The sequence below is a fragment of the Eptesicus fuscus genome, chromosome 2 (genome assembly GCF_027574615.1).
Source record: "Eptesicus fuscus isolate TK198812 chromosome 2, DD_ASM_mEF_20220401, whole genome shotgun sequence".
Classification (NCBI taxonomy): Eukaryota; Metazoa; Chordata; class Mammalia; order Chiroptera; family Vespertilionidae; genus Eptesicus; species Eptesicus fuscus.
Genome location: NC_072474.1, coordinates 1,191,700 through 1,215,685, shown reverse-complemented (window position 1 = coordinate 1,215,685; position 23,986 = coordinate 1,191,700). Strand labels below are relative to the sequence as shown.

Here is a 23,986-nt window from a genome sequence, read left to right as displayed (position 1 = left end):
CTTCACAATATCAGATATTAGAACATGACATATTTTCAAGATAAACAGAAACACTTTAAAACTGTCCCTACCCTTCCCATCCCAACCCCACTAAATATCTATCAGCATATTCTAGAAAGCAAAGCTTCTTCATGCAAGTATCCACCAGAAGCAACCACCACCACTTGTTCCTAAAATAGTAATGAAACAGAAGGGCAGTGAGAAAGCTGGAGAGGTGACTAATATACGGCAGAGGGTGTTCTAGAGCTACTGGCATGCAGTGACTGTCAAGCAGGTGAACAGAATCATTGGCAGAGGCTATCAGCTAGAACCCTTAAAGGGGCTGAATGCTCCAAGCAGAAAGCCTAACTTCCTGGCTCATCTCAATAGAGTTCTCAGTAAGAAAGAATTCTACCACCAAAAAGACTAAGGTTTGTAACAAAGGAAACTCTCAGGAACAAAGCAGCAATTACAAATGCTAAGTTCTTCCACAAATAAAGTATTTATGCTTTAGAGAATAAATTAAGCATGCTCCCTATTCACAGTAAAAAATATATAGGCAGTACTTTTCATTAAAATTAGTTTGCTTCAGCCCTGACTGGTTTGGCTCAGTGGACAGAGCGTCCGCCTACAGACTCAAGGGTCCCAGGTTGGATTCCAGTCAAGGGCATGTACCATGGTTGCGGGCACATCCCCGATAGGGGGTGTGTAGGAGGCAACTGATCGATGTTTCTCTCTCATCTATGTTTCTCTCTATCCTTCTCCCTTCCTCTTTTGTAAAAAATCAATAAAATCTATTTTTAAAAAATCAGTTTGCTTCATCACATAATTCATCTTTAACTAATAATCATAAAAGAGTATGTGTTGCTATTTATAACTAAAAAACAAGACGCCTCCAAAATGGAGTTATTTTATTGTACCTGAAGAGAGGGCTTTGGTCTAATTATATATATTAGTGATATACAAATTGTTCCAATCATTTACAATCCTACAGTTTGGCTCAGTGTAATGAATCATTTGTCTAATTAGAGAACTGATAGTGCACTTTTCTGTGTTGTTGTTTTTTCTTCCTTAGAATGTCAATATTGTCTTTTTAAAACTGGGTCTATCTACAACAAAAGATAAAGAAAATGAGAATGTTCTGGAAATTAGCAAAAATTTTAATAAACTCGATCTTTGGCACAAACAGCTTAAAATAGGTCAAAGATAAAATATTTAATGAGTTAAAAGAAGACCAACCTAAAATTTTCCTCTCATAAAAAAAAAAAAATGAGATCCAACTTAATTAAGGATATGCATGGTAATAATCTGCATATCACTCCACTTTACCAGTGTCATGTTTTAGTACATAACAGACATACAGGGTCCTTATATTGGGTATTTTCCAGGTCAATTCCAAAATTAACACTTTATATGCACAAATACATTCAACACTTGCCCAACTTTAGGGTGTCTCCCCAAAATGTATACACACACTTGGAATAATTATAAAGGCAGTGTTTATTAAAATACATTTCATATTCAAAATTGAGCTATCAGCTGTTAGAGTGTGTTTACATTTTTTTTGGGGGGGGACACATATATATATATATACATATATATATATATATATATACACACACATATATATATAACTTTGGTTGAGATCTGATGATAAAATTATATTTTTAGTTGAAATAATGCAGTTTTATTTAAACCTAGTTCCAATGTTATAATTTGTGATTATAACAAACTCAAGTACATACAAAACCTCTCCTTGGCTGGGTTGGTCTAGGGAGACATTTTTGGCATTGCTCATTATATTAAATTTTTAAAAATCCATGTTTATTTTCTATTACTAAAAAATTAGGGAGGAAAAGCAACTTTAAATGCAAAAAAAGAAAAAAAGCGAATACCATTTCAATTAAAAGCTATTGGTTGTCTAACTCTAACACATAAGCTAAGTCACTAGATCAGAGAGGGATCAGCAAACTATGGCCAACAGGTGAAATACAGCCCATTGCTGTTCTTGTAAACAGTTTTATTGGAATACAGCCACGCCCAGTTGTTTATTTATTGTCTCTGGCTGTTTTCACTCTGTGGTGGCAGAGTTAAATAGTTGCAACAAAGACTGCTTGACCCACAGAGTCTAAAATGTTTATCATCTCACCTGTTACAGAAAAAATACTTGAGGGTCCATGTTCCAGACCTTTCAAGACATAATACAGAACATTTCTACATTAAGTTAACCATAATGCTGCCTAATTTATGATTTGACATAAACTGCTAAAGTGCCTTTTCTCTTTGTCCTATTAAATTAAAGTTTAGCTTATTTGCTGTGTTCACTGAGGTTTCCTATGTACAAAACATTATCCAGGGAAGAAGCTGTGAAGGTTAGCTTTAGATTAGCAAAGACTATGCCCATCAGATTTGCTTGTTGCCTATTTTTCTTATATAAAATTACCATTTCGGAGTCACTGTGAGAGGCCTGACCCAGGATGGGAGCCGGCTCTAGCTCACAGTGAGAAGGTTGGTCAAGGGAGAGAAGGGGCTCAATGTCATCGTAATCATCTTCCTCTGTATCCCCCTCCCCATCAGCAAAAGTACCTCTAGTCAAGAAATCGGAGCGCGTCCGCGCCATTCGAGCTTTCTTTTTATGGGCCGGTCTGGCAACCTGCTTGACCAAATGATAAAACAAATAACACAACAATGTTTTGTTTTGTTTTTGAGATGATGCCAATGAAAGATATCAGAGAGCTCATGAATTTCTTGAAACATCCCTCCACCCACAATGTACTTTCCCCTAGAAGTGACAGAGATAACCAAAAGCAATCCATATACATTACTCTGGACAAAGGATGAGAATGGAAGCTAAATTTACACTCTCCATAGCCAAGGAAGTCATCTTTTACTGCCAGAAAGTCACAAAAATCATTTGCATAAATTGCCTTCTTTTTCTTAGCAACTTCTTTTTTGTAAATACCATCTGAGTTTGTAGACACCATTCCCTGCCTAAAGTACACCTCCCTAAGTAAGAACAAACTGAACTCATGGCTTCTTTCTCTATAAACTCTTCAGATTAAATGGGTAGATGAGATGCTATGTCTACAAGAATAATAATTTCCAAAATAGCATGCATTGATTTTGCATAAGATATAGATAGGCAAAATTCCATACTTACCTCTCCTTGGCCCGGCCCACTTAACTTCACAGGTTTCCAAACTGGTTCATCTTGTTTATGAAGTTTAGGATTTCCATTGTTTAAGGATTCCTTGTTGACACTTAGAATAAAAAATCAGGATTACATTTCAATTCCTGGCAGCAGTCTTAAAGTACAGCATAAAATATACTTCCACAACCAGGTAGAAGAATTCCAGCAAATTCCATGCATATTCAATTCCCAAAAAAATATATCAAAAAAATTCTGATTATCACATTGATAGTATTATCAAGAATTTATGGTTTTTTTTCAAGGTGGGGCAGGATAGGTGGATCTTTCTTGATCCTCCTCCCAGAAACAAACTGGAAATGAAACTAAATTGGGGAACATTCTCCCTGAATTAGCCAACTGAAGACTAGCTAAAGAGGAGAATTTTAAACAAGTAAGGGCAAAAACCACCTTGAGACTACACCTGTACAACAGCTTTCATGATGTGGTCAGGGTTGAGTATCACAGTCAGTCAGCCCAGGGGAGATCCCACCCACAAAAGGGACAACAACAATCAAGACCCAATTACCAGAGGAGAGCCTAAAGAACCCACAAAAGGAACATTTCTAGAGCATCCAGCTCAGGAGATAAAAGAGACCGCACCGCTGGATACCAAAGGACACTTAAGGCCACCCCACAAAGCCTGGGAGTCATAGCAGCTGTATCTAATACATAGAAACAAACACAAAGAGACAGCTAAAGTGGGGAGACAAAGAAACAACCCCCAAATGAAAGAAAAAAAGGACTCTCCAGAAAAAGAGCTAAATGAAATAGAGGCAAGCAATTTGTCAGACATAGAGTTCAGAACAAGGAATTTAGTGAGAATTACAGGAACTTAATGGGAACAACAAGGAACTTAGTGGGAATTACTACATCAGCATGAAAAAGGACATAGAAACCCTGAAGAAGAACCAGAAAGAAATAAATACCTTATCTGACATCAAAATATAAGGAATTAAAAGTAAGCTGGATGAAGCAGAGGATTGAATCAGTGATATGTAAGGAAAAAGAAAAACAACCAATAAGAACAACAAAAAGAAAAATAATTAAAAAAAAACAAGGATAGTTTAAGGGAACTTTGGGACAGTATCAAACATAACAATATCTACATCACAGAGGTACCAGAAGAAGAGTAACCAAGGAATAGAAAACCTGTTTTAAGAAATAATAACAGAAAACTTCCCTAACCTGGTGAAGGAAAAAGTCACACAAGTTCAAGAAGCACAGAGAGTTCCAATCAAGAAGAGCACAAAGAGACCCATACCAAGACACATCAAGATTAAAATAGCAAATGTTAAAGACAAAGAGAGAATCTTAAAGGCAGCAAAAGAGAAAGTTACCTACAAGGGAGTTCGCATAAGGACATAAGCTAATTTTCCAACAGAAACATTTCAGAAGGGACTGGCATGAACCACTCAAAGTAATGAAAAGCTAGGACCTGAATCCATGACTACCCTATCCAGCAAGGTCATCATTTGAAATTGAAGGCCAAATAAACAGCTTCCCAGACCAAAAAAAAAAAAAAAAAAAAAAAGGTAAAATTAGTTCAATACCACAAACCAGCATTGCAAAAAATGTTAAAGGGATTTGTGGACGTAAGAGGCCACATGCTAACCTGACAAGCTCAGAGGAGGCCTGCATGGTGGTCTTGCAAACTCAGAGACCTAAAGTAACCACAAAGGATGGTCTGAAATTAAACTTTAACTAAACACAGTTATGGTGGGTAGTTACGTCCTAGGCCAGTATCTTCACTGACAAGGTCAACCTTTACCTTAACTGAGCCTTTCTGTCCTTTTGCATCTATAATAACATATCCTTGAAATGTCTGGGTAACTTGTAACTTCCCTTTTTCTGGACCCCTTGGGGCACAACCTAATGTGCCTGGGCACCAGGAAAGATACCATAAATTCCTTCATTATCATGTTAATTGTTCCTGCACCCACCTAAGTACATGTCCTCTCTAATCTATCACCAATGGATTTCATGTTACCCACCTATGTCCCCTCCTTTGATTGCAATGTATAAAAATAGATGTAAGATCACCATTCTCCAGAGCATTATCTCAAAATATCCTATATAATAAAGAGGTAATATGCAAATTAATCCTCACGCCATCACAAGATGGCGAGCCCACAGTGGAGGCGGGATTCCTGTAACGAGCAATCAGCAGGGACCTGAGACTGTGTGGCACTGGGCTGGGGAAGGGGACCTGAAGTTGCGCCCCCCCACCCAGTAGGGCTCGACTGGGGACCTCAGGCCACACCCCCCGCCCGGCGTATGCCTGGTGACCTGAGGCTGTGCTCCCCACCTAGCGGGGTTTGACAGAGGACCTCAAGCTGCACCCTCCCCCTGAGCGGGGCTTGACAGGAGACCTCAGGCTGTGCCCCCACCTGGCACCTGGCTGGGGGACATGAGGCTGCGCCCCCCTACCCGGTAGGGCTTGACGGGGGTGGGGCCGGGCGGGTCTGGATCTCACGTGATTTCAAGGTGCGCGCAGGTGGGTGGGGACTTGACTCTGGGTCCCTTGGCGCATCCCAGACTCTGACAGGAGGAAGATTTTCATATATTTTACTAATTTTCTTTCATCTCTGACACTTCTATTATAGAGAAAGGGCAAATAGCAATATTAAAATATTTCCTCTAATTAATTCCCTTTTAATGTGCACAAATTTCATGCACCAGGCCACTAGTCCTATATAATAACATCCTAATATGCAAATCAACTGAACGGCAGAATGATCAGTGGAATGACTGGTCACTATGACGTGCAATGACCGCCAGGGGCCAGATGCTCAACACAGGAGCTGCCCCAAGCCAGCACACCCCGACTGGCAGCGGTGGCAGGGGGCAGGGCCAGTGAGCAGGCGGCACCAGGCCAGCCAAAGCAGGTGCAAGTGGGGGCTCCGATCGCCCTGCCAGTCACCCCACAGATCGGCCCTGATCGCCGGCCAGGCCTAGGGATCCTACCCATGCATGAATTTCGTGCACTGAGCCTCTAGTATCTTTAGAAAAATCTAATGTGCCTGGGCATGAGGATAGATACCACAAATTCCTTCATTGTTATCATGTTAATTGTTCCTGCACCCACCTAAGTATGTGTCTATTATTTTACTTTTTATCCAATCCCAGGGTCTCCCCGCTTTGCTTTCTCCCACCCTTCTAGTCTATCACCAATGGATTTCAGGTAACCCATCTTTGTCCCTCCTTTGATTGCAATATCCTACCTAATAAAAGAGTAATACAAAAATTAACCATCACTCCGCTACACCCACAAGCCACGCCCACCAGCCAATCAGTGTGAGTATGCAAATTAACCCCAACCAAGATGGCTGTCACCACAAAGAGTAGGAGGGAGGCTTGGGTTTCCCCAGCAATAGAGGAAGCCAAGCTTTCCACACACCCTGGCAGGCCCAGGCCTCCACTCAAGAATACAAAGTTTCAATGATAGAAGATAAATCCCAAGATAAATGGTGGCAGCCACAGAGCTGGAAAGAGCAGGCTAGGGTTGCCCGAAGAAGCAAAGCTTTCAACTTGCCCTTGCCGGCCTAGGCCTCCACTTAAGGCTACAAAGTTTCAATTATAGAAGGTACACAAATCCAAACAGAAATGGCAGCAGCCACGGAGCAAGCAGGAGGCTTGGCTCCACTCCAGGCTACAAAGTTTCAATTGTAGAATGTAAATATATCCCAGATATGACCCAAGGGCCTCTGCTTGGGTCACCAGGGAGCATGGCTGGCCTGCAAACCACCACAGGCCCCTCAGCCAGGCCGCCCCACACCCCAAGGGAACCCCCACCCTGATCCAGGACACCCTTCAGGGCAAACCAGCTGGCCCCCACCCATGCACCAGGCCTCTATCCTATCTAATAAAAGAGTAATATGCAGATTGACCATCACTCCAACACACAAGATCAAGATAGCTGCCCCCATGTGGTCAAAGATCCTGCCCCCATGTGGACACAAGATGGCCACCACAAGATGGCCAGCAGGAGAGGGCATTTGGGAGGGACCAGGCCTGCAAGGGAGGGCAGTTGGGGGCAATCAAGCCTGCAGGGGAGGGCAGTTAGGGGTGACCAGGTCGGCAGAGGAGGGAAGTTGGGGGCAAACAGGCTGGCAGGGGAGCAGTTAGACATTAATTAGGCTGGCAGGGCAGTGGTTAGGGGGTGATCAGGCTGGCAGGCAAAAGTGGTTAGGGGCAATCAGGAAGGCAGGCAGGTGAGCAGTTGGGAGCCAGCAGTCCTGGATTGTGAGAGGGATGTCCCACTGCCCTACATGAGCAGTGGGACATCCCTCGAGGGGTCCCAGAATGGAGAGGGTGAAGGCTGGGCTGAGGGACATCCTCCCCCCCCCCCCCCGTGCACAAATTTCGTGCACTGGGCCTCTAGTATAAATCTAGATGTAACCTGTCATTCTCTGGAGCATTATCTCAATTCGTTGAGGTTCTGCTTCCTGGCAACTGTTGACAGATTGGCTCAAATAAACTCACAAGAATTCTTTCCAGGCTTGAATTTTTTTTTTACATTAACAGACTGCTTTAAAAAAGAAGACAAAATATAAAGAGAGGTACATGGGTATAAAGGGAAAAAAAATGGCAATAAATAAGTACCCAGCAATAAGAACCTTAAGATGTAAACAGATTACATGCTTCAATTAAAAGACATAGGGTAGTAGAATGGATAAGAAAACATGACCCATATATATGCTGTCTACAAGACACCCACCTCAGAACAAAACATATAGACAGGAAGTGAAGGGATGGGAAAAAATATTCCATGCAAATGGAAATGAAAAAAAAAGTTGTGAGTAGCAAGGTGGGACTAGAGGGATTATACAACATAACCAAGGTCATATATGAAAAACCTACAGCCAATATCATACACAATGGGCAAAAAATAAATAAAAGCATTTCCATTAAGATCAGGAATAAGACAGATATGTCCACTCTCACCACTCTTATTCAACACTAGAGGCCCGGCGCACAAAATTCATGCACTGGGGGTTGGGAGTGGGGGAGTGCCCCTCAGCCCAGCCTGCACCCTCTCCAATATGGGACCCATCGGGGGATGTCCACAGGGATCGGGCCTAAACCGGCAGTCAGACATCAACTCTCACAATCTGGGACTGCTGGCTCCCAACCACTTGCCTACCTGCCTGCCTGATTGCCCCTAACCGCTTTTGCCTTGCAGCCTGATCACCCCTTAACCACTCCCCTGCCAGCCTGATCAATGCCTAACTGCTCCCCTGCTGGCCTGATTACCCCAACTGCCCTCCCCTGCAGGCCCGATCGCCCCCAGCTGACTTCCCCTACCAGCACAGTCACCCCCAACTGCCCTTTCCTGCCAACCTGGTTGCCCCCAACTGCCCACCCCTGCCAACCTGGCCCCCTCCAACTGCCCTTCCTCCCCATTAGGCCCAGTCACCCCCAACTGCCCTCCCCTGCAGGCCCGGTCACCCCCAACTGCCCTCCCCTGCAGGCCCGATTGCCCCCAACTGCCCTCCCCTGCAGGCCCGGTCATCCCCAACTGCCCTCCCCGACTAGCCCAGTCAACCCCAACTTCCCTCCCCTGCCAGCCTGGTCACCCTTAACTGCCCTCCCCTGCCGGCCTTGTCGCCCCCAACTGCCCTCCCCTGCCAGCCTAGTCGCCCCTAACTGCCCTCCCCCACAGGCCTGGTCGCCCCCAACTGCCCTCCCCTGTAGGCCCAGTCGCCTCCAACTGCCCTCCCCTGCTGGCCTAGTTGCCCCTAACTGCCTTCTCCTGTTGGCCTGGTAGCCCCCAACTGCCCTCCCCTGCAGGCCTGTTCCCCCCCCACAACTGCCCTCCCCTGCTGGCCTGGTACCCCCCAAATGGGGCTACCAAGGGGCTACCAGGCCGACAGGGGAGGGCAGTTAGGGGCAACCAGGCCAGCAGGGGAGGGAGGGCACTTGGGGGGACCAGGCCTGCAGGGAAGGGCAGTTGGGGGCAACCAGGCCTGCAGGGGAGGGCAGTTGGGGGCAACTAGGATGGCAGGGGAGGGCAGTTGGGGCGACTCGGCCTGCAGGGGAGGGCAGTTGGGGGCGACCAGGTCGGCAGGGGAGGGCAGATGGAGGCGACTAGGCCTACACGAGAGGGCAGTTGGGGGCAATCAGGCCTGCAGGGGAGGGCAGGCCGGAGCGAAGGCAGTGCCGGAGCCACCTTTTCGCCTTTGCTCCGGCCCGGAGCCACCTTTACGCCTTCCCACACTGCCCAGAAGCCCGGAGTGGCTGGGGCCGTGTGGAACGCCTGCATCCCACCCCGGCTGCTCGCACCTATGTATGCAAATTAACCCGCCATCTTTGTTGGGTTAATTTGCATACTCACTCCTGATTGGCTGGTGGGAGTTGCGAAAGTTTGGTCAATTTGCATCTTTATCTTTTATTAGTGTAGATAGTGCTGGAAGTCCTAGCCACAGCAATCAGACAAGAAGAAAGAAAGGCATACAAATTGGAAAGGAGGGAGGAAAACTGTCATTATTCACAGATGACATAATATTGTACAAAGAAAACTTTAAAGACTCCACCAAAAAACTACTAGATCTAATAAATGAACTCATCACAGTAGCAGAATACATAATTAACATCTTGTCCTTTGTCCTATGTAATAATCCCTAAACAATCCTAAATAGATGGCAGTCTTTCCTAGGTAATGGCATTTCAGATATCTCCTTTTTTGACTAATGCATGATCAAGCCTAGCAATCCTAACTTCTCCTAAAAGATTCCCTTTTGGCCATTATAATTTCCCTTGCCACAGTTGTGCCTATTGGTCTTTGATTAGCTCTCCAAAGAGAGCAATAATTATTAGAACCTTTTTAAAAAAAATTTCAGAGAGGGAGAGAGGTAGAAATATCAATTATGAGAGAGAATCATCAATCAACTGCCTCCTGCAACGTCCCCCCACTGGGAACTGAGCCCGAAACCCTAGCATGTGCCCTAACGGAATAAAACTGTAATCTCCTGGTTCATAGGTTTATGCTCAACCACTGAGCAATACCGGCCGGGCTACTAGAACATTTGATAGCACTTGACCACCCTAATTTTTAAACTCATGGCATTTCCTTTAGATTCCACTTCTTTTTGTTCTTCCTCATGAACCAGATGAAGACCATCATGTAGTTATCACCACTATGAAACCCAATGCTGATTCCTAATCATGACACTCAGGTTTTAGTCCCAGCTATTTAATGTGACCTTAAGTCATTTCACCTCTGGAGGCACCAGTGAACTCATCTATAATATGTGAGAAATGGACTAGATAAATTTAAAAACACCAACATTTATAACTCTATAAAATGCTAAGGTTTCTTGTATTACTTATAGAATGAAAGACTTGAAATATACATTTTACTTAAGCTTTTACATAAACAATCTAATATATAATCATTTTGAAGATAAGCAGATCTTACTTAGGTAAAGCAAACTAGATCGAGTAGACTAAAGATAGTTTATCTTGAAAAATTTCTTTTAAAAAGTAATTCACAAGGATGATTAATGATTAATCAGCAAAAAGATTATGACTCACTTTACTGTGATACTCGCTTTGCTCAGTGGTCTGGAATTGAATCCTCAGTATCTCTGAGGTATGCCTGCAAAATTCTCCAAAAAGTCTCCCATTTATACATAAAAGTAAATAAACATTTCACTTACAGGGAAATACTCATATTTTCCTTTGGTGTGAAGAAAATGGCCCTAGTAGTTCCATCTCTGGGAGGGTCATTAGATTTGTGGCTATTAGACTGAGTTGGCCTAAAGTGTTCTCTTTTTGAAATGCCATTATTATTGAATTTACAGGCTACATTCAGTTGGTTGGACATTCTGTCTGTCTTGGATAATTCATTGACAGTACTAGATTGGCTTGGGCCTCCTTTTCTTTCAAAGAACAGGGTGACAGGTCGATCCTTCAGGGGAAAGTGAGCAGAGGGATTGTCTTTTAGGGCAAGAGCTGCATCTTGTACAGTTACCGATGGATGCCCTACGACATCAGATTCTTTCTTATTAGGGGTATTCGGAATGAGGAGAGAGGACGGCCTCTCTACTCTTTGCTTTGATTGATAGAAAGATGATACTGGAAAAGACTCCCCAATTCTTTGTTTTTCAATTGTCTTGAAGGTTTTACGCTCCCTCTCTAAAATATCTGTTTGCTGTCGAATCTGTTCCATCATCTCTTTTTCATTCTGCTGCTGCAACTGTTTTTGCCTTTCTTCCTTCTCAGTGTTCAGCTTTTCCAACTTCTTAAGCACAGTATTAGAAGAATCTGTACTCAAAGCAACAACTTGATTTTCTCCTGAGAAGCGATACATTCTAGTTTTCCTGTTAATATCCAAAGTAAGAGCTGGAATTGTTTCTTCACTTTCCATTAGTTTGTTTCTCTGGATACTTGTGTCTAGTTGGGAACTTGTTTTCAGTGGGTCTTGAGGAATATAAAAAAATGTAGGCAGACTACTGGAAACAAAGGACTCTCTCAGTTGTGGCTTACAGGTAACAGATTCAGAACTGCAAACCAGTTTTTCCGTCACAGTCCCATTATTCAAATGCACTGAATCAGAGGATGCTCCCTTTTGAATCAAAGTATAGCTGGTCTCACTTGAGGCACTTTGGGCATTGGCCTGTGAATCACATTTCTGACTGCTAGATATCGAAGGTGAGAGAGACTGCAGGTCTCCTTCATCTAACATGACAGACTCTAGTTTGCCCTTTTGGCTTTCCTCACAGCTCAGAAGTTCCAAACTTTCTTGAGAGCTTTCACTATCAGGTGTGCCCTGTAAAGACTGAAGGCCCTCAGGCATCAGTTCTGTAGACCATCGGCGTTCTTCTGAAGGAGACACACCACCAAGAGAACGAACTTTTAGCAATTCTAAGCTAAATATAGCTTGTTCTAGTTCTCTCATTCTCCGACTTTCTCTTTTGGCCCGACCTACTTTTTTCTGGTGGAGATCTTCCAAGGACTTGGGTCTCTCTCTTATAATCACATCTTCCTGCAAATCCACACCACTCTGGCTTCTGGCTCTCTCCTGTTGCTTGTTTGAGGAATCCTTCAAGCAGTCCACTGAACTAATTCGATTACTCTCTATCACAGACTTATATTCCTCTATGGCTTTTACTCTGTTGTCAAAGGAACAATCCTCCCATTCTGAAGGGTCTGAACCCTGAATTTTCAGAGCTCCATGTGGCTCAATATTCATCAACCCAAGTTCTAGTTTTGTTTCTTTTAGCCTTTGTTCTTTTAAAGCTTTAAATCTATATGAAAATAGGAGAAAAAGAAAAGCAGGTTATCACTGGAAAAAATACATTTACTTAAATACATTTACTGAGAACTTAAGAAAAAAATTTTAATATACCTAAAAGTATTTTTCAAACTAACTTCAAAGCACATTTCATAGTTCTATTTCGATTAGTGAGATTATATATCATTAAGTGCATTATTTGTAATTAAGCTTTCTACTAAAAAAAGTAAATAAAACCAGAAGTAAGCTCTCCTTTAACAATATCCTTATATTATATAATAAAGAGCAAATATGCAAATGGTTGTCATGTCCTCATGCCATTACGCTATAATGGCTGAGACACTCAACACTGGGGAGAGAGGAATGGGGACCAGCCAGGCACAAATGAGCTCATGAAAGAGGAATGGGGACCAGCCAGGCTGCAGGAAGGAACAAGCTGCATGCCCCAGTGGCTGGGACTGCAGCCTGGAAGAGGAATAAGCCGCCTGCCCTGCAGTCCTGGGCACCAGCGGCTGGGGCTGCAGCCCAAGAGAGGGACAAGCCACCTGCCCCACAGTCCTGGGTGCCAGCAGCTGCACCTGTGCCTGCGGCCTGGGAGAGGGACAAGCTGCCCGCGCCATGGTCTGGGGCACCTGCGGCTGTGGCCCAGGTGAAGCCGCCTGCTCATGGTCCCCTGTGGCTGCAGCTGGCCCAGGCAAAGCCGGCCCAGGTCCTGGGTGCCTGCGGCTGGCCAGAGGGAGGGAAGCCCAGGTCCCAGGTGCCTGCGACCAGCCAGAGGAGGGAATCCTGGGTCCCAGGTGCGGGGAGAGGCAGAGGTGGTTAGGGGCGATCAGGCCAGCAGGGGAGCAGTTAGGGGCAATCAGGCAGGCAGGCAGGCAAGCAGTTAGAAGCCAGCAGTCCCGGATTGCAAGAGGCAGTCAGACATCCCCCGAGGGGTCCCGGATTGGAGAGGGTGCAGGCCAGGCTGAGGTACCGGTTTTCTAGTTTAAACATAAAATTAAAGTTTCTAAAGGTAAAAACAGTTGAATAATGCCGATTTCTAAAGATTCAATCTAATGTAAAAATTAACTTAGCATTTATAACCACAGACCATGTAGGTTTTCAGTCCACTTTAATTCAATAAACACTTATTTAGCTTCTATTATGGACCACACAATGTAGATTAAAATTGCTAGGAGTATCACAGTTTAGTGGAGAAGACAAATTGCACAAAACCAATTCTAATACAAGTTAGGCAAGTATTAGAGCAAAAGTATAAATAATGTACTTGAACAGAGGGACGAATTATTATAACAACAAAGATTACCTTTGTCTTGCTCTGAATCCTCTACATATTGACTGCAAAAGGATAATTTTGTTCCTTTGTTCTTGATACTTCTTACTTTCCCTGTAGCCTTTCCACCTTGCCTGTATACAAATAGCAGCCAAGTGCCTCCACCGATAGCACTCCCTCCATCTCTGCTGGATGATGAGGGTTGCAGTCCGGAGCTCCAAATACCGCTGCCTCTCTAAGTGAGCACGCCAGGACGCTTGGAGAAGAGTAGCTGCACTAACCATAACTAGAGCATCCTTTTGCACAGCTGCGTCTCTGACTTGCTTTTGGTTTAAGTAATTCCGCCAGAATCGCTGTGGGGAAGACAAAATAATAGAAACTGTTGTCATATCTTATACCACATTTTCACAGAAAAAGGAAAAAAAATAAATTTCTTATGTCATAATTAGAGGGTAAGTGGCTAAACAGCTAAATGGTGGGTGATTAAAAAATGTTTTCTTCTCTAGATATGCTTAAAGCAAATATTTTAGATAATATAATCTCAATAAAGTTAATTATAGAACTTAACTTAAAATTCTGATGCTTTCATGTCCTATAAATTAACTTTAACAAGTTATAAATTATTCTAATACTACAATTTGCCTATATTAATTGGGTTTAAGATCAACATGTACACATTTCAAATATTAAGATAAAAAGATTTTCTTGTACAAACAGAATAGGTCCTGTGAAAGAGCTATTGTATAAATCGATGAGAAAGAAAGTAAAACAGGTAAATGTGAAATAAGGTACCTATAAACCAAGATGAGTACCTAACAACAATGTATTTATAACACGCAACTGTCACTCAGAAAACTATTAAATATAACTATGTAACAAAAATTAAGGCACATAATTCCTTTGCCCCAATCATACCTCACAAGCCATTATAACTATAAATTCAATTTAATTTAAATTCAACTCCATCGATATTTATTAATAGTCTTTTTTATATGCCAAGTAATCTTTTCAGTGTTATCAACATTTTAAAAATGTGTAGAATACATTCTCATCTCTGAAGAAGTTTATATTCTTATTTATATGTTTCATAGTAAAATAATTCTTTACTAAAACAAAGGCCAAATAAAATAGCCAATCTCATGCAAGGAACCCTTTGTCTCCCACCTGAATGACAATGGAGGCCTGTCTCAGATGGAGAAAATGCAGCCTGCACAGCAAGACCCTAAACCATCGCTGTAACAATACTATTCTGCGGAGCACCTCTTGGTGAAGCAGGTCTTGTAGGTGCTGTCGTTCCTGTTCCTTTAGGAACACCTACCAGAAAGAAGAAAGATGAGAAATACAGTTTAAGAAGAAATGAGAAATTTATTTCATGAATCATCCCTTCTGTGATAAGCATTTTTAGAGAAGAACAAATACAGTGGCAGATTTATAAAAGCAGTACTGATAAATACTTTTTACAATTTATCCAAAGTAGTCATTCTCAAAATAGAAAGAAGACGTTAGGATACAGAAGGAGAAACGGGAAGGTGCACATGTGTACAAAAATCCCAGTGCAAGGTATTAGGATACACTAGAGGCCTGGTGCACAGATTCGTGCACATTGAAAGGAAATTAATTAGTAGGTGGCCAGTGGGGCAGGACCGGGCGAGAGGGGTCGGACATGCCCTGAAGCCAACTTTCCATGGTCCTTCCCTGGCTGGCCACACCTGGGGCAGCACCAGGTCTTGCAGGGCATCTGCCAAGTGAGCGGGGTCCCTCCAGCAGGTGGGGGTCCCTCGACCTGGCCTGCGGGGATTGGGCTGAAACCAGCAGTACGACATCTCCCGAGGGGTTCCAGAGTGCAAGAAGGCATTCTGCAAAGTTGCTGTCGCTCAGCAGCTCCCGCATTGAGCATCTGCCCCCTGGTGGTCAGTGCACATCATACCGACGGGCCGGTAAGCTGGTCACTTAGCCTTTTACATATATACTAGAGGCCCAGTGCACGAAACACGAAACCCAGTGCCCAGCCTGTACCCTCTCCAATCTGGGACCCCTGAAGGGATGTCCGACTGCCCGATGGGATCGGGCCTAAACGGGCAGTCGGACATCCCTCTCACAATCCAGGACTGCTGGCTCCCAACTGCTTGCCTGCCTGCCTTCCTGATTGCCCCTAACCGCTTCTGCCTGTCAGCCTATTACCCCCTAACCACTCTGCTGCCAGCCTGTTTGCCCCCAACTTCCCTCCTCTGCCGGCCTGGTCACCCCTACCTGCCCTCTCCTGCAGGGTTGATCACCTCCAACTGCCCTCCCTTGCAGGCCGGGTGCCTCCCAACTGCCCTCTCCTGCTGGCCATCTTGTGGTGGCCATCTTGTGTCCACATGGGGGCAGGATCTTTACCACATGGGGGCAGTGATATTGTGTGTTGCAGTGATGATCAATCTGCAGATTACTCTTTTATTAGATAGGATAGAGGCCTGGTACAGGGATGGGGGCCAGCTGGTCTGCCCTGAAGGACATCCCGGATCAGGTGGGGGTTCCCTTGGGGTGTGGGGCGGCCTGAGTGAGGGGCCTGTGGTGGTTTGCAGGCCAGCCACGCCCCCTGGCAACCCAAGCAGAGGCCCTGTTATCTGGAATTTATTTTCCTTCTACAATTGAAACTTTGTAGCCTGGAGCGGAGCCAAGCCTGGGGCTCCTTCTGCGGGCCGGCAGCCATTTGTGTTGGGGTTATAATTGAAACTTTGTTGCCTTAAGTGGGTGGGCCCGGCCAGGGTGTGCAGAAAGCTTTGCTTTGCCTGTTGCCGGCGGCAACCCTGGCCTGCTCTCTCAAGCTCCATTCTGCCGACATTTGTTTGAATTTGTTTACCTTCTATAACTGAAACTTTGTAGCTTGAGTGGAGGCTTAGGCCTGGCCAGGGCAGGCAGAAAGCTTGGCTTCCTCTGTTACCTAGGAAACCTTGCTCTCTGTGGCTGTAGCCATCTTGGTTTGGGTTAATTTGCATGCTCGCTCTGATTGGATGGTGGGCGTGGCTTGTGGGCGTGGCTTGTGGGTGTGTCGTAGGTATGGTCAATTTGCATATTTGTCAATTATTATATAGGATAGATTATTCCCTTGGAAAATTCACCACCATCATGAGCCAATGTACTGCTGGTAGCATATCATATTTCTATTGACTTTTTAAAAATATATATTTTATTGATTTTTTACAGAGAGGAAGAGAGAGGGATAGAGAGTTAGAAACATCGATGAGAGAGAAACATCGACCAGCTGCCTCTTGCACACCCCCTACTGGGGATGTGCCCACAACCAAGGTACATGCCCTTGACTGGAATCAAACCTGGGACCCTTGAGTCCACAGGCCGACACTCTATCCACTGAGCCAAACCGGTTTCGGCTCTATTGATTTTTTTTTTTAAGAGAGAGGAAAGGAAAAAGAGAGAGAGAAACATTGATGTGAGAGAGAAACATCAATTGGTTGTCTCACACACATCCCCCAACTGGGGATCAAACCTGCAACCTGGGTATGTGCCCTGACCAGGAATCAAACCCACCACCTTTCTGTATACAGGACAATGCTCCACACAACTGAGCCACACAAGCCAGGGTGTCATATTTTTCAAAGATGTTGGAGTAGGGGAAAACAAGTTGAGAACCACAAATCTCCAAGTTTGATCATAAAATGAATAAACCAATAATAAGTCTTTTAGAAACCCAGTATGCACCAAAGGCTTCTTGCTGACCAAAGCTATTAATCAGTTTATTTTTTTACTCCTTCATTCCATTAAAAAAATCTAGGGGGATACAAAGATAACTTAGATATGGTCCCTTAGAAAATAGGATTTGCACTCACCTTAAAGAGCAGGTAGATATTAAAAATTGTATACACTTAAGGTATACGTTTTGATGTATGTATACACTGTGAAATGATTACCACAATCAAACTAATTAACATACCCATCACCTCAAAATAAAAACATTGTCAAAAATAAAAACATATTTTTAAAAAGAGCACCAGTCCTGGCCAGAGGCTCCGTCAGTCAGTTGGAGGATTCAATTCCCAGTCAGGGTACAAACCTAGATTGTGGGTTCAATCTCTGATCGGGGCACCCAGGAGGCAACTGATCAATGTTTCTCTCTCACGTTGATATTTCTCTCTCTCTAAAATCAATAAAAACATATCCTTGGGTGAAGATTAAAACATAAAATAAGTTGCCTTTAAAAAGAGCACATAGATATTAGATACCAAAATGGAAAAGAGTAAACTAATGAGGGCAAGAGACAGAGGACCCCACCTGAGCAAAATAAGAAGTTGGAAATAATGATAAAGGCACGTACAGGGACAATGAAATACCTAATCTTAAAATGAAGGAATTAAATAGTGTAAGATCACAATATGAAGGTTCTTGAAAAGGAGAAAGATGTTTGAATCTAATGAGAAGGTTATCAGGAGATTATTACTGAGCAGGAAGTCAACATAAAGAAAGAAATATATTAAGATGATTTTGACAAAATGGGTAGATTTCAACAGAATAACAAACAGACTGGAACTAGACGAGGGATCTGTTTCCTGTAAGAGAAATGTATGTGAAAGGTAAAGAAACAGACTTACCATGGAAGCAGTAGCATTAGAGAAAAGGGGAGAGATGTGAGAATCATTTGTTAAAAAAAAGAAACAATTTTGTAAAAGGATTAAAGTAAAGGGTAAGCCAAATATGATTACGGATTCTAGCCTAAGGAACTAGAAGAAGGATGACAGAAAAGAGCAGTTGATAAATTAAGGATAGTAGGGAAGTCAGGATAAGGTGACCTTGGGCAAGTAGAGTTGGAGATTACAGTAGATAGAGCACTAGGGGAGATGATTTTTAGGCAGTTAAAATTTTAGGTAGAACTAGAGAATTGGCCAGAAGCTCTTTAAATTGACTATATTATTAAGTAAAAAAAAAATCGTGGCCTACTCAAATTCCTTATGACATCTGGAAAACTATGTTTTTCTTTGTTTTCTTGTTTTTTTGTTAATCCTCACCTGGGGATATTTTTCTATATATTTTTAGAGAGAGTGGAGGGGAGGGAGAGAGAGACAGAAAGAGAAACATCAATGTAAGAGAGACACATCGATTGGCTGCCAACCACACCTCGACTAGGGATCAAGTCTGCAACGTAGGTATGTGCCCTTGAATGGAATCGAACCCAGGACCCTTCAATCCACAGGCTGATGTTCTATCCACTGAGCAAAACTGGCTAGGGCTGGAAAATTATGTTTTTTTACAAAACATTATCATAGGCAAAGATTGTCATTATTATTTAAACACAAAAATACACTCAATTTTGACAATATATATTTACCATAGATTTTCCAACTTGATAATTATTTGGATTAGTATTTATTTTCCTGAAGAAATCCTGAATGTAAAATTTAGATGGAGTAATATTTCGAGGAAGAAGTACATGGAAGTGGCTCACAAAATCCTGAAAAAATGAAAAGAAAACGTTATAAAGCCACAAAAGAATGTCATGAAAATGTTATAAAGCTACAAGATCCTAAATTTTAGCTAACTATCCTTTTATTGATCCATTTCTCATTCTTTTAAATAAGGTGAAACCAAGGAAGTACTTGTTAACTTAAAGTATTACCAAAGGTTAACTTATAAAATGGAAGGAGGTGTAGTGAGTTCGACATAGTATTTTGTTATCAAAGGGAAGCAGGAGAAGAAAAGAAGAGCAGAATCTAATCATCCCTTTTGAGAAAGCTGTACTAAAAAAAAAGAAAAGAAAAAGTTATTTAACAATAATCAGAAACTTTTAGCAAAATTTAGAAAAATAAGCAAAGTGACAGTTATTACAGGATGAAGCTTTCCCTCCAAGTAACAATAAAAGACTTGCTCAGTTGCTGAAAAGCTTCAATATACTTTTTTATACCCAGAGCAGCAGTAACTGATGAGAATAAGCATGAGTCTTGCTGGCAGCTTCCTATAAAAGAAAATCCTGCTGAGAAAACTTTAGCAAAAAACAAATGAAATCTTTTTTTTTTTAAACTATTTTTTAACTAAAATAATTCTGATTGAATTATTTTAGTGTGAAGACTTATAATACATGTGAAGAATTGCTATGCTGCGAGTAAATTTAGTATTTACTCATAAGAGTCTGAAGAACTGTTATGCTATGAGTAAATATAGTATGAAGCAATCAGTGTTATGAGTAAATTTAGTATTAGGAAACATTCAGATCAAATGAGAATAGTCAAGTACTGGATCCTCTTAAAACACAAGTTTAATAAGACTGGTGCCATTCAATGGAAGTGAGTACTCACTACCTGTTTAATTCTGTGTACAAAAGATGGAATGGAAAGGAAGAATTAAGAGAAATAAGCCCCAAATAAAAAATAAGCAAGACAGGAATAATTTACTTGATATGCACATATACTTAAAGATCACTGTAAAAGTATAACCTGGAAAGAGTATTTGCAGCTGTATCCTGATTGGCGAATTCGAACTGTCTCCAGCATCCCAGTATACCGAAGCTGCCTAAGCACCAAGGCTTCACTGAACCTCAATGGCAGCTAAAACAAAGCAATAGAAAAAAGAATAGATCTCCAAATTAATGTTTGTCTTACAAATATGATTAAATTTTGAATATCTAGGAACTGACTTGAAGCTTGTCTGGTTAAGATATAGTGAAGTGACAAGACAATCTTCAAAAATGTTCTGACTGCCTGACCCTATGGAATATGAGAAACCAGGTTTCCAGACTTCTCTAGCTGTAGTTCAAAAGGAATGTAGTTACCCACAGAGAAGGCCACATAGGAGTCAATATAAAATACATAACAAAACTAACCTACTTACATATGGTCAAGAGTGTCTGTATTTTTGTTTTTAATTACAATTTTATCTATAATCTCACTCAGAAACTACCTGCCCTACTTTACCAGTTGCCTTGGTTGAGAGCTGACAGATTCTTCTTCTAATGAGTAGTACAAGGTTAAGAGTAGTTTATTTCCTTAAATACTTTTGCTGATAATACTGGTATGACACATTGAAAAACAAAAAATCCCTCTAGTCCCTGACAATTGATTTCATTGTAAAGGCATTGATAGGGAAGAAGCTAATAGTCACAATGCCCTTAAACTCCTAGGTATCTCTGTAGACACATTTTCAGACATTCAAAACAATATGCATTTGGAGCTTCTGATATTTCTCCCTATTCATTCTTAATACTATTTTCAATGATTCCCTAAAGCAATCCCAAACATTTTCCTTCAGACAGATGGGGCATACCAGTTGTCAAGGAAAAAAAGTCAATGGGCAACTTATGTTAAATAGTAATAATAATAGTTGACACCTATTTAGTACTTATTCTATACCCTGAAATACCTCATTAATTGAATTCTTTGTATAGCAAGGTCTCATTTAATAACAGGGACTCAAACTTCTATTTAACTATAAATAAAATGGTTTCTTTCTTAGTCACTATAAAAGAATAGCGACATTTACCAACCACTTAGTATGAACTGGGAACACTCTTAAGTATATTACCAGTATTAACTCACATATACTCACGAAACACTATGAGGTCCTATAAATACAATATATTCTTACATGGATGAAAACATTTAAACCACAGAAAGGTTAACTTGTCTAAGGTTACAAAGCTTGAAAATAACCAAGTTAGAGACTGCTTCCTAAGAATTAAGAAAGCTGAACATAATTCCTACAGTCTAGCTGTTTAGGCTGGGAGCTCCTTTCTCCTCTGATGAACATAAAGGAAGATGATAAATGTTTACACTTTTTAGATATATTCTGCAAAGCCCTAATTAGGGGATCTGTCATAGAAAACAGAAAGGAATCAAAAACACCCATATCTTCCCTATTTTACAAAGATAAGAATCTCTAAACATGAAAAATGCCTAGCAAGTTCATTAAGAGTGACAATGTATATCCAAACAAGAGAGATTAATCTCTGGGTAATAAAAATTGCATAAAACCCTCATTATGGAATTTCAAGAGATATTTGCTTCTCAAAATTCTTGTAGCTATTAAATCAATACCATATAAACACCTTACAGGCAAGTAGGTATAAAAACAAGAAAAATATCCACAGAAACTATAGAACACTGTTTTCCTTAAAAAATATTATAGATAGCTCTTTCTATCCACTTGCTCGCCGTAGAAAGAATTTAAAGCTTCGTTTGAAGTAAGCTGAGCGAGAAGTTCTCATGTATAGGACATTTTTACCTTTTCTGCATTAGAGCGAATGCATTTTACAAAATATGGTTCTGCTTGACCAAGTGTCTCCATCAGCTTGTTTAATGAGGCCTGCGATACAAAGCAATAATATAATGAGAATTTCCTTCCATTCCACATTGGCAACAATATATAAATATAAACAATGATGTTGTTAAAATATGCATAAATGAGTGGTATACAAAAAATAGGTTTATTTCTGAAAAGCCAAATGACCATTGCAGCATGGCTTTAGAGTCACATGAATCATATCCCATTCAGGTTATCTTGCAATCATTTTGACCTTTTAGTATCAATCTGAAAGAAACAGATTCCTCTTTGTTAAAAGTAAAATAGAAACTAACCTGAAACTGAGCACTGATGCTGAGAGGTTTCTTCTTCTTGTGCAAATGAAGAAGGGACTTGGTTATGCGATCCTGCAGAGTCAGTCTTGCCAGGTGCTTTAAAGAATTTACCTCTAGCAAGTGCTAAAAAGAAATGGGGGGGGGGGGGAGGGGAGAGAATAAAATCCTTCACATAAATTAATCTAAGAATAGGGAACACAAAATTGTAAGCCAGTGTTCATCATTTCCTATGTATAATGACTATGGTGAATATGGGAGATTGATATTCAACATCCATCTTACCTTCCTCCTGCTTTCCTGCAGAAGCTTTCCAGCAAACAAGAAAACTACTTTTCCCAAATTCTCTTGCATCTAAGGTTCTGGAAGTGATTTAAGTTCATCAATTGAATTCCCACACATGAAACTGGGAAGGTATAATTAGGCAGAGGTTGGCTAGTAGCTTGTTTCTGCTGGCAAGCGTGTACATAATAAGTTGCTTCCGTTTTCTGTCCAGGTACTACTTTTTTGAGTGCTCAGAGGCAGAGTGTATTGTCACTGCAACTCTAAGAAAGGCACTTGAGCCCTGGAGCCAATAGTTTTAGCAGCTTCTCCAGCAGCTACAACCTCCTGATTGCAGGTCAGGTCAGTTCTGCACTGTTATTTTAATACTCTGAAACTAAGACTTCTAATGCTTTTCTAAGTGCCTCTCTGAATTAAGTCCCTTTCTACATAAAGATATCTACAATAATTACTGTTATCTGCAACTGAATCCTAACTCACAAATTAAATTCAATTCCAGGGCTATATCAGATATGCCATGAACACAGAAAAGGAAAGTCCCTATTGTAGAATAAACAAGTCATCTTTTCTGTCAAAGAACAGTTTAGACAGCCGCCATTTTGGACTGCGTGACTTGGCAGCTGCCATGTTGGCTGCATGGCTTGCAGCTCCCCTGGGAGCCGCCATCTTGAAACCGCAAAGGCCAACCCCTCCCTTTGGATTAGCCAATCGTGAAAGACTGTGCGCCTGAGCTCCAATCAAAAGCAAAGGACAGGTCACGTGCATAAGGGATTATAAACCCAAGCAGCCCACCTGCTTGGTGTGCACGCGCTTCCAGCCCATGTGTGTGCACCCTTCTACACAGAAGTAAATGTTTGCCTTGCTGCCTGGCTCCCGAGTGTTTTGTATCCTACCGGAACCCCTGACCTTGGGGGCTCGCCTTATTTCTAACACTATCAACAGTCATCCTGATGTACTAATTATTAATCTTAAGATTGAAGTTACACATAAGCAATTAAAGAATGTAAAATAAAATATTAATAAAGTATGTGGGAGCTTTTTTAGCCCATCAAAAAATACAGGGCGTATCAAAAAAATGTATACACACTTTGAATAATTATTAATTCCAATGGGTTAAATCTGAAAAGAAACATCAATTGAGCTATCAGCTGTTAAAGTGTGTATATTTTTTTTTGGGGGGGGGAACACCTTGTATATGGCAGTGACTTTGTTAATAAAAAGAATATATCTATACAGATGTGCAACTAATAATGTTACTGAAAAGGAAGTAAAAGTTTTATTGTATGTAAAGCACAATATTGAGTTAAAAAAGCATGACAACTTTAAGTCTAAAAAATAGCCGAAACCGGTTTGGCTCAGTGGATAGAGCGTCGGCCTGCGGACTCAAGGGTCCCAAGTTCGATTCCGGTCAAGGGCATGTACCTTGGTTGCGGGCACATCCCCAGTGAGGGGTGTGCAAGAGGCAGCTG

At 41.7% G+C, this 23,986-nt stretch overlaps 1 protein-coding gene across 1 annotated transcript in view; it reads right to left on the bottom strand.

Moving 5' to 3' along the window:
• Positions 1-23,986, bottom strand: part of MYO9A (myosin IXA) — a 321,663-nt gene that overhangs the window by 80,942 nt on the left and 216,735 nt on the right. The window contains exons 19-26 of the mRNA XM_008151369.3: positions 22,239-22,361; positions 21,886-21,966; positions 20,103-20,213; positions 19,001-19,123; positions 14,842-14,991; positions 13,711-14,030; positions 10,828-12,417; positions 3,140-3,239 (exon numbers count right to left, since the gene is read on the bottom strand). Of these exons, the coding sequence (XP_008149591.2) occupies positions 3,140-3,239; positions 10,828-12,417; positions 13,711-14,030; positions 14,842-14,991; positions 19,001-19,123; positions 20,103-20,213; positions 21,886-21,966; positions 22,239-22,361 (2,598 nt within the window). The remainder of the gene's footprint in view (positions 1-3,139; positions 3,240-10,827; positions 12,418-13,710; positions 14,031-14,841; positions 14,992-19,000; positions 19,124-20,102; positions 20,214-21,885; positions 21,967-22,238; positions 22,362-23,986) is intronic.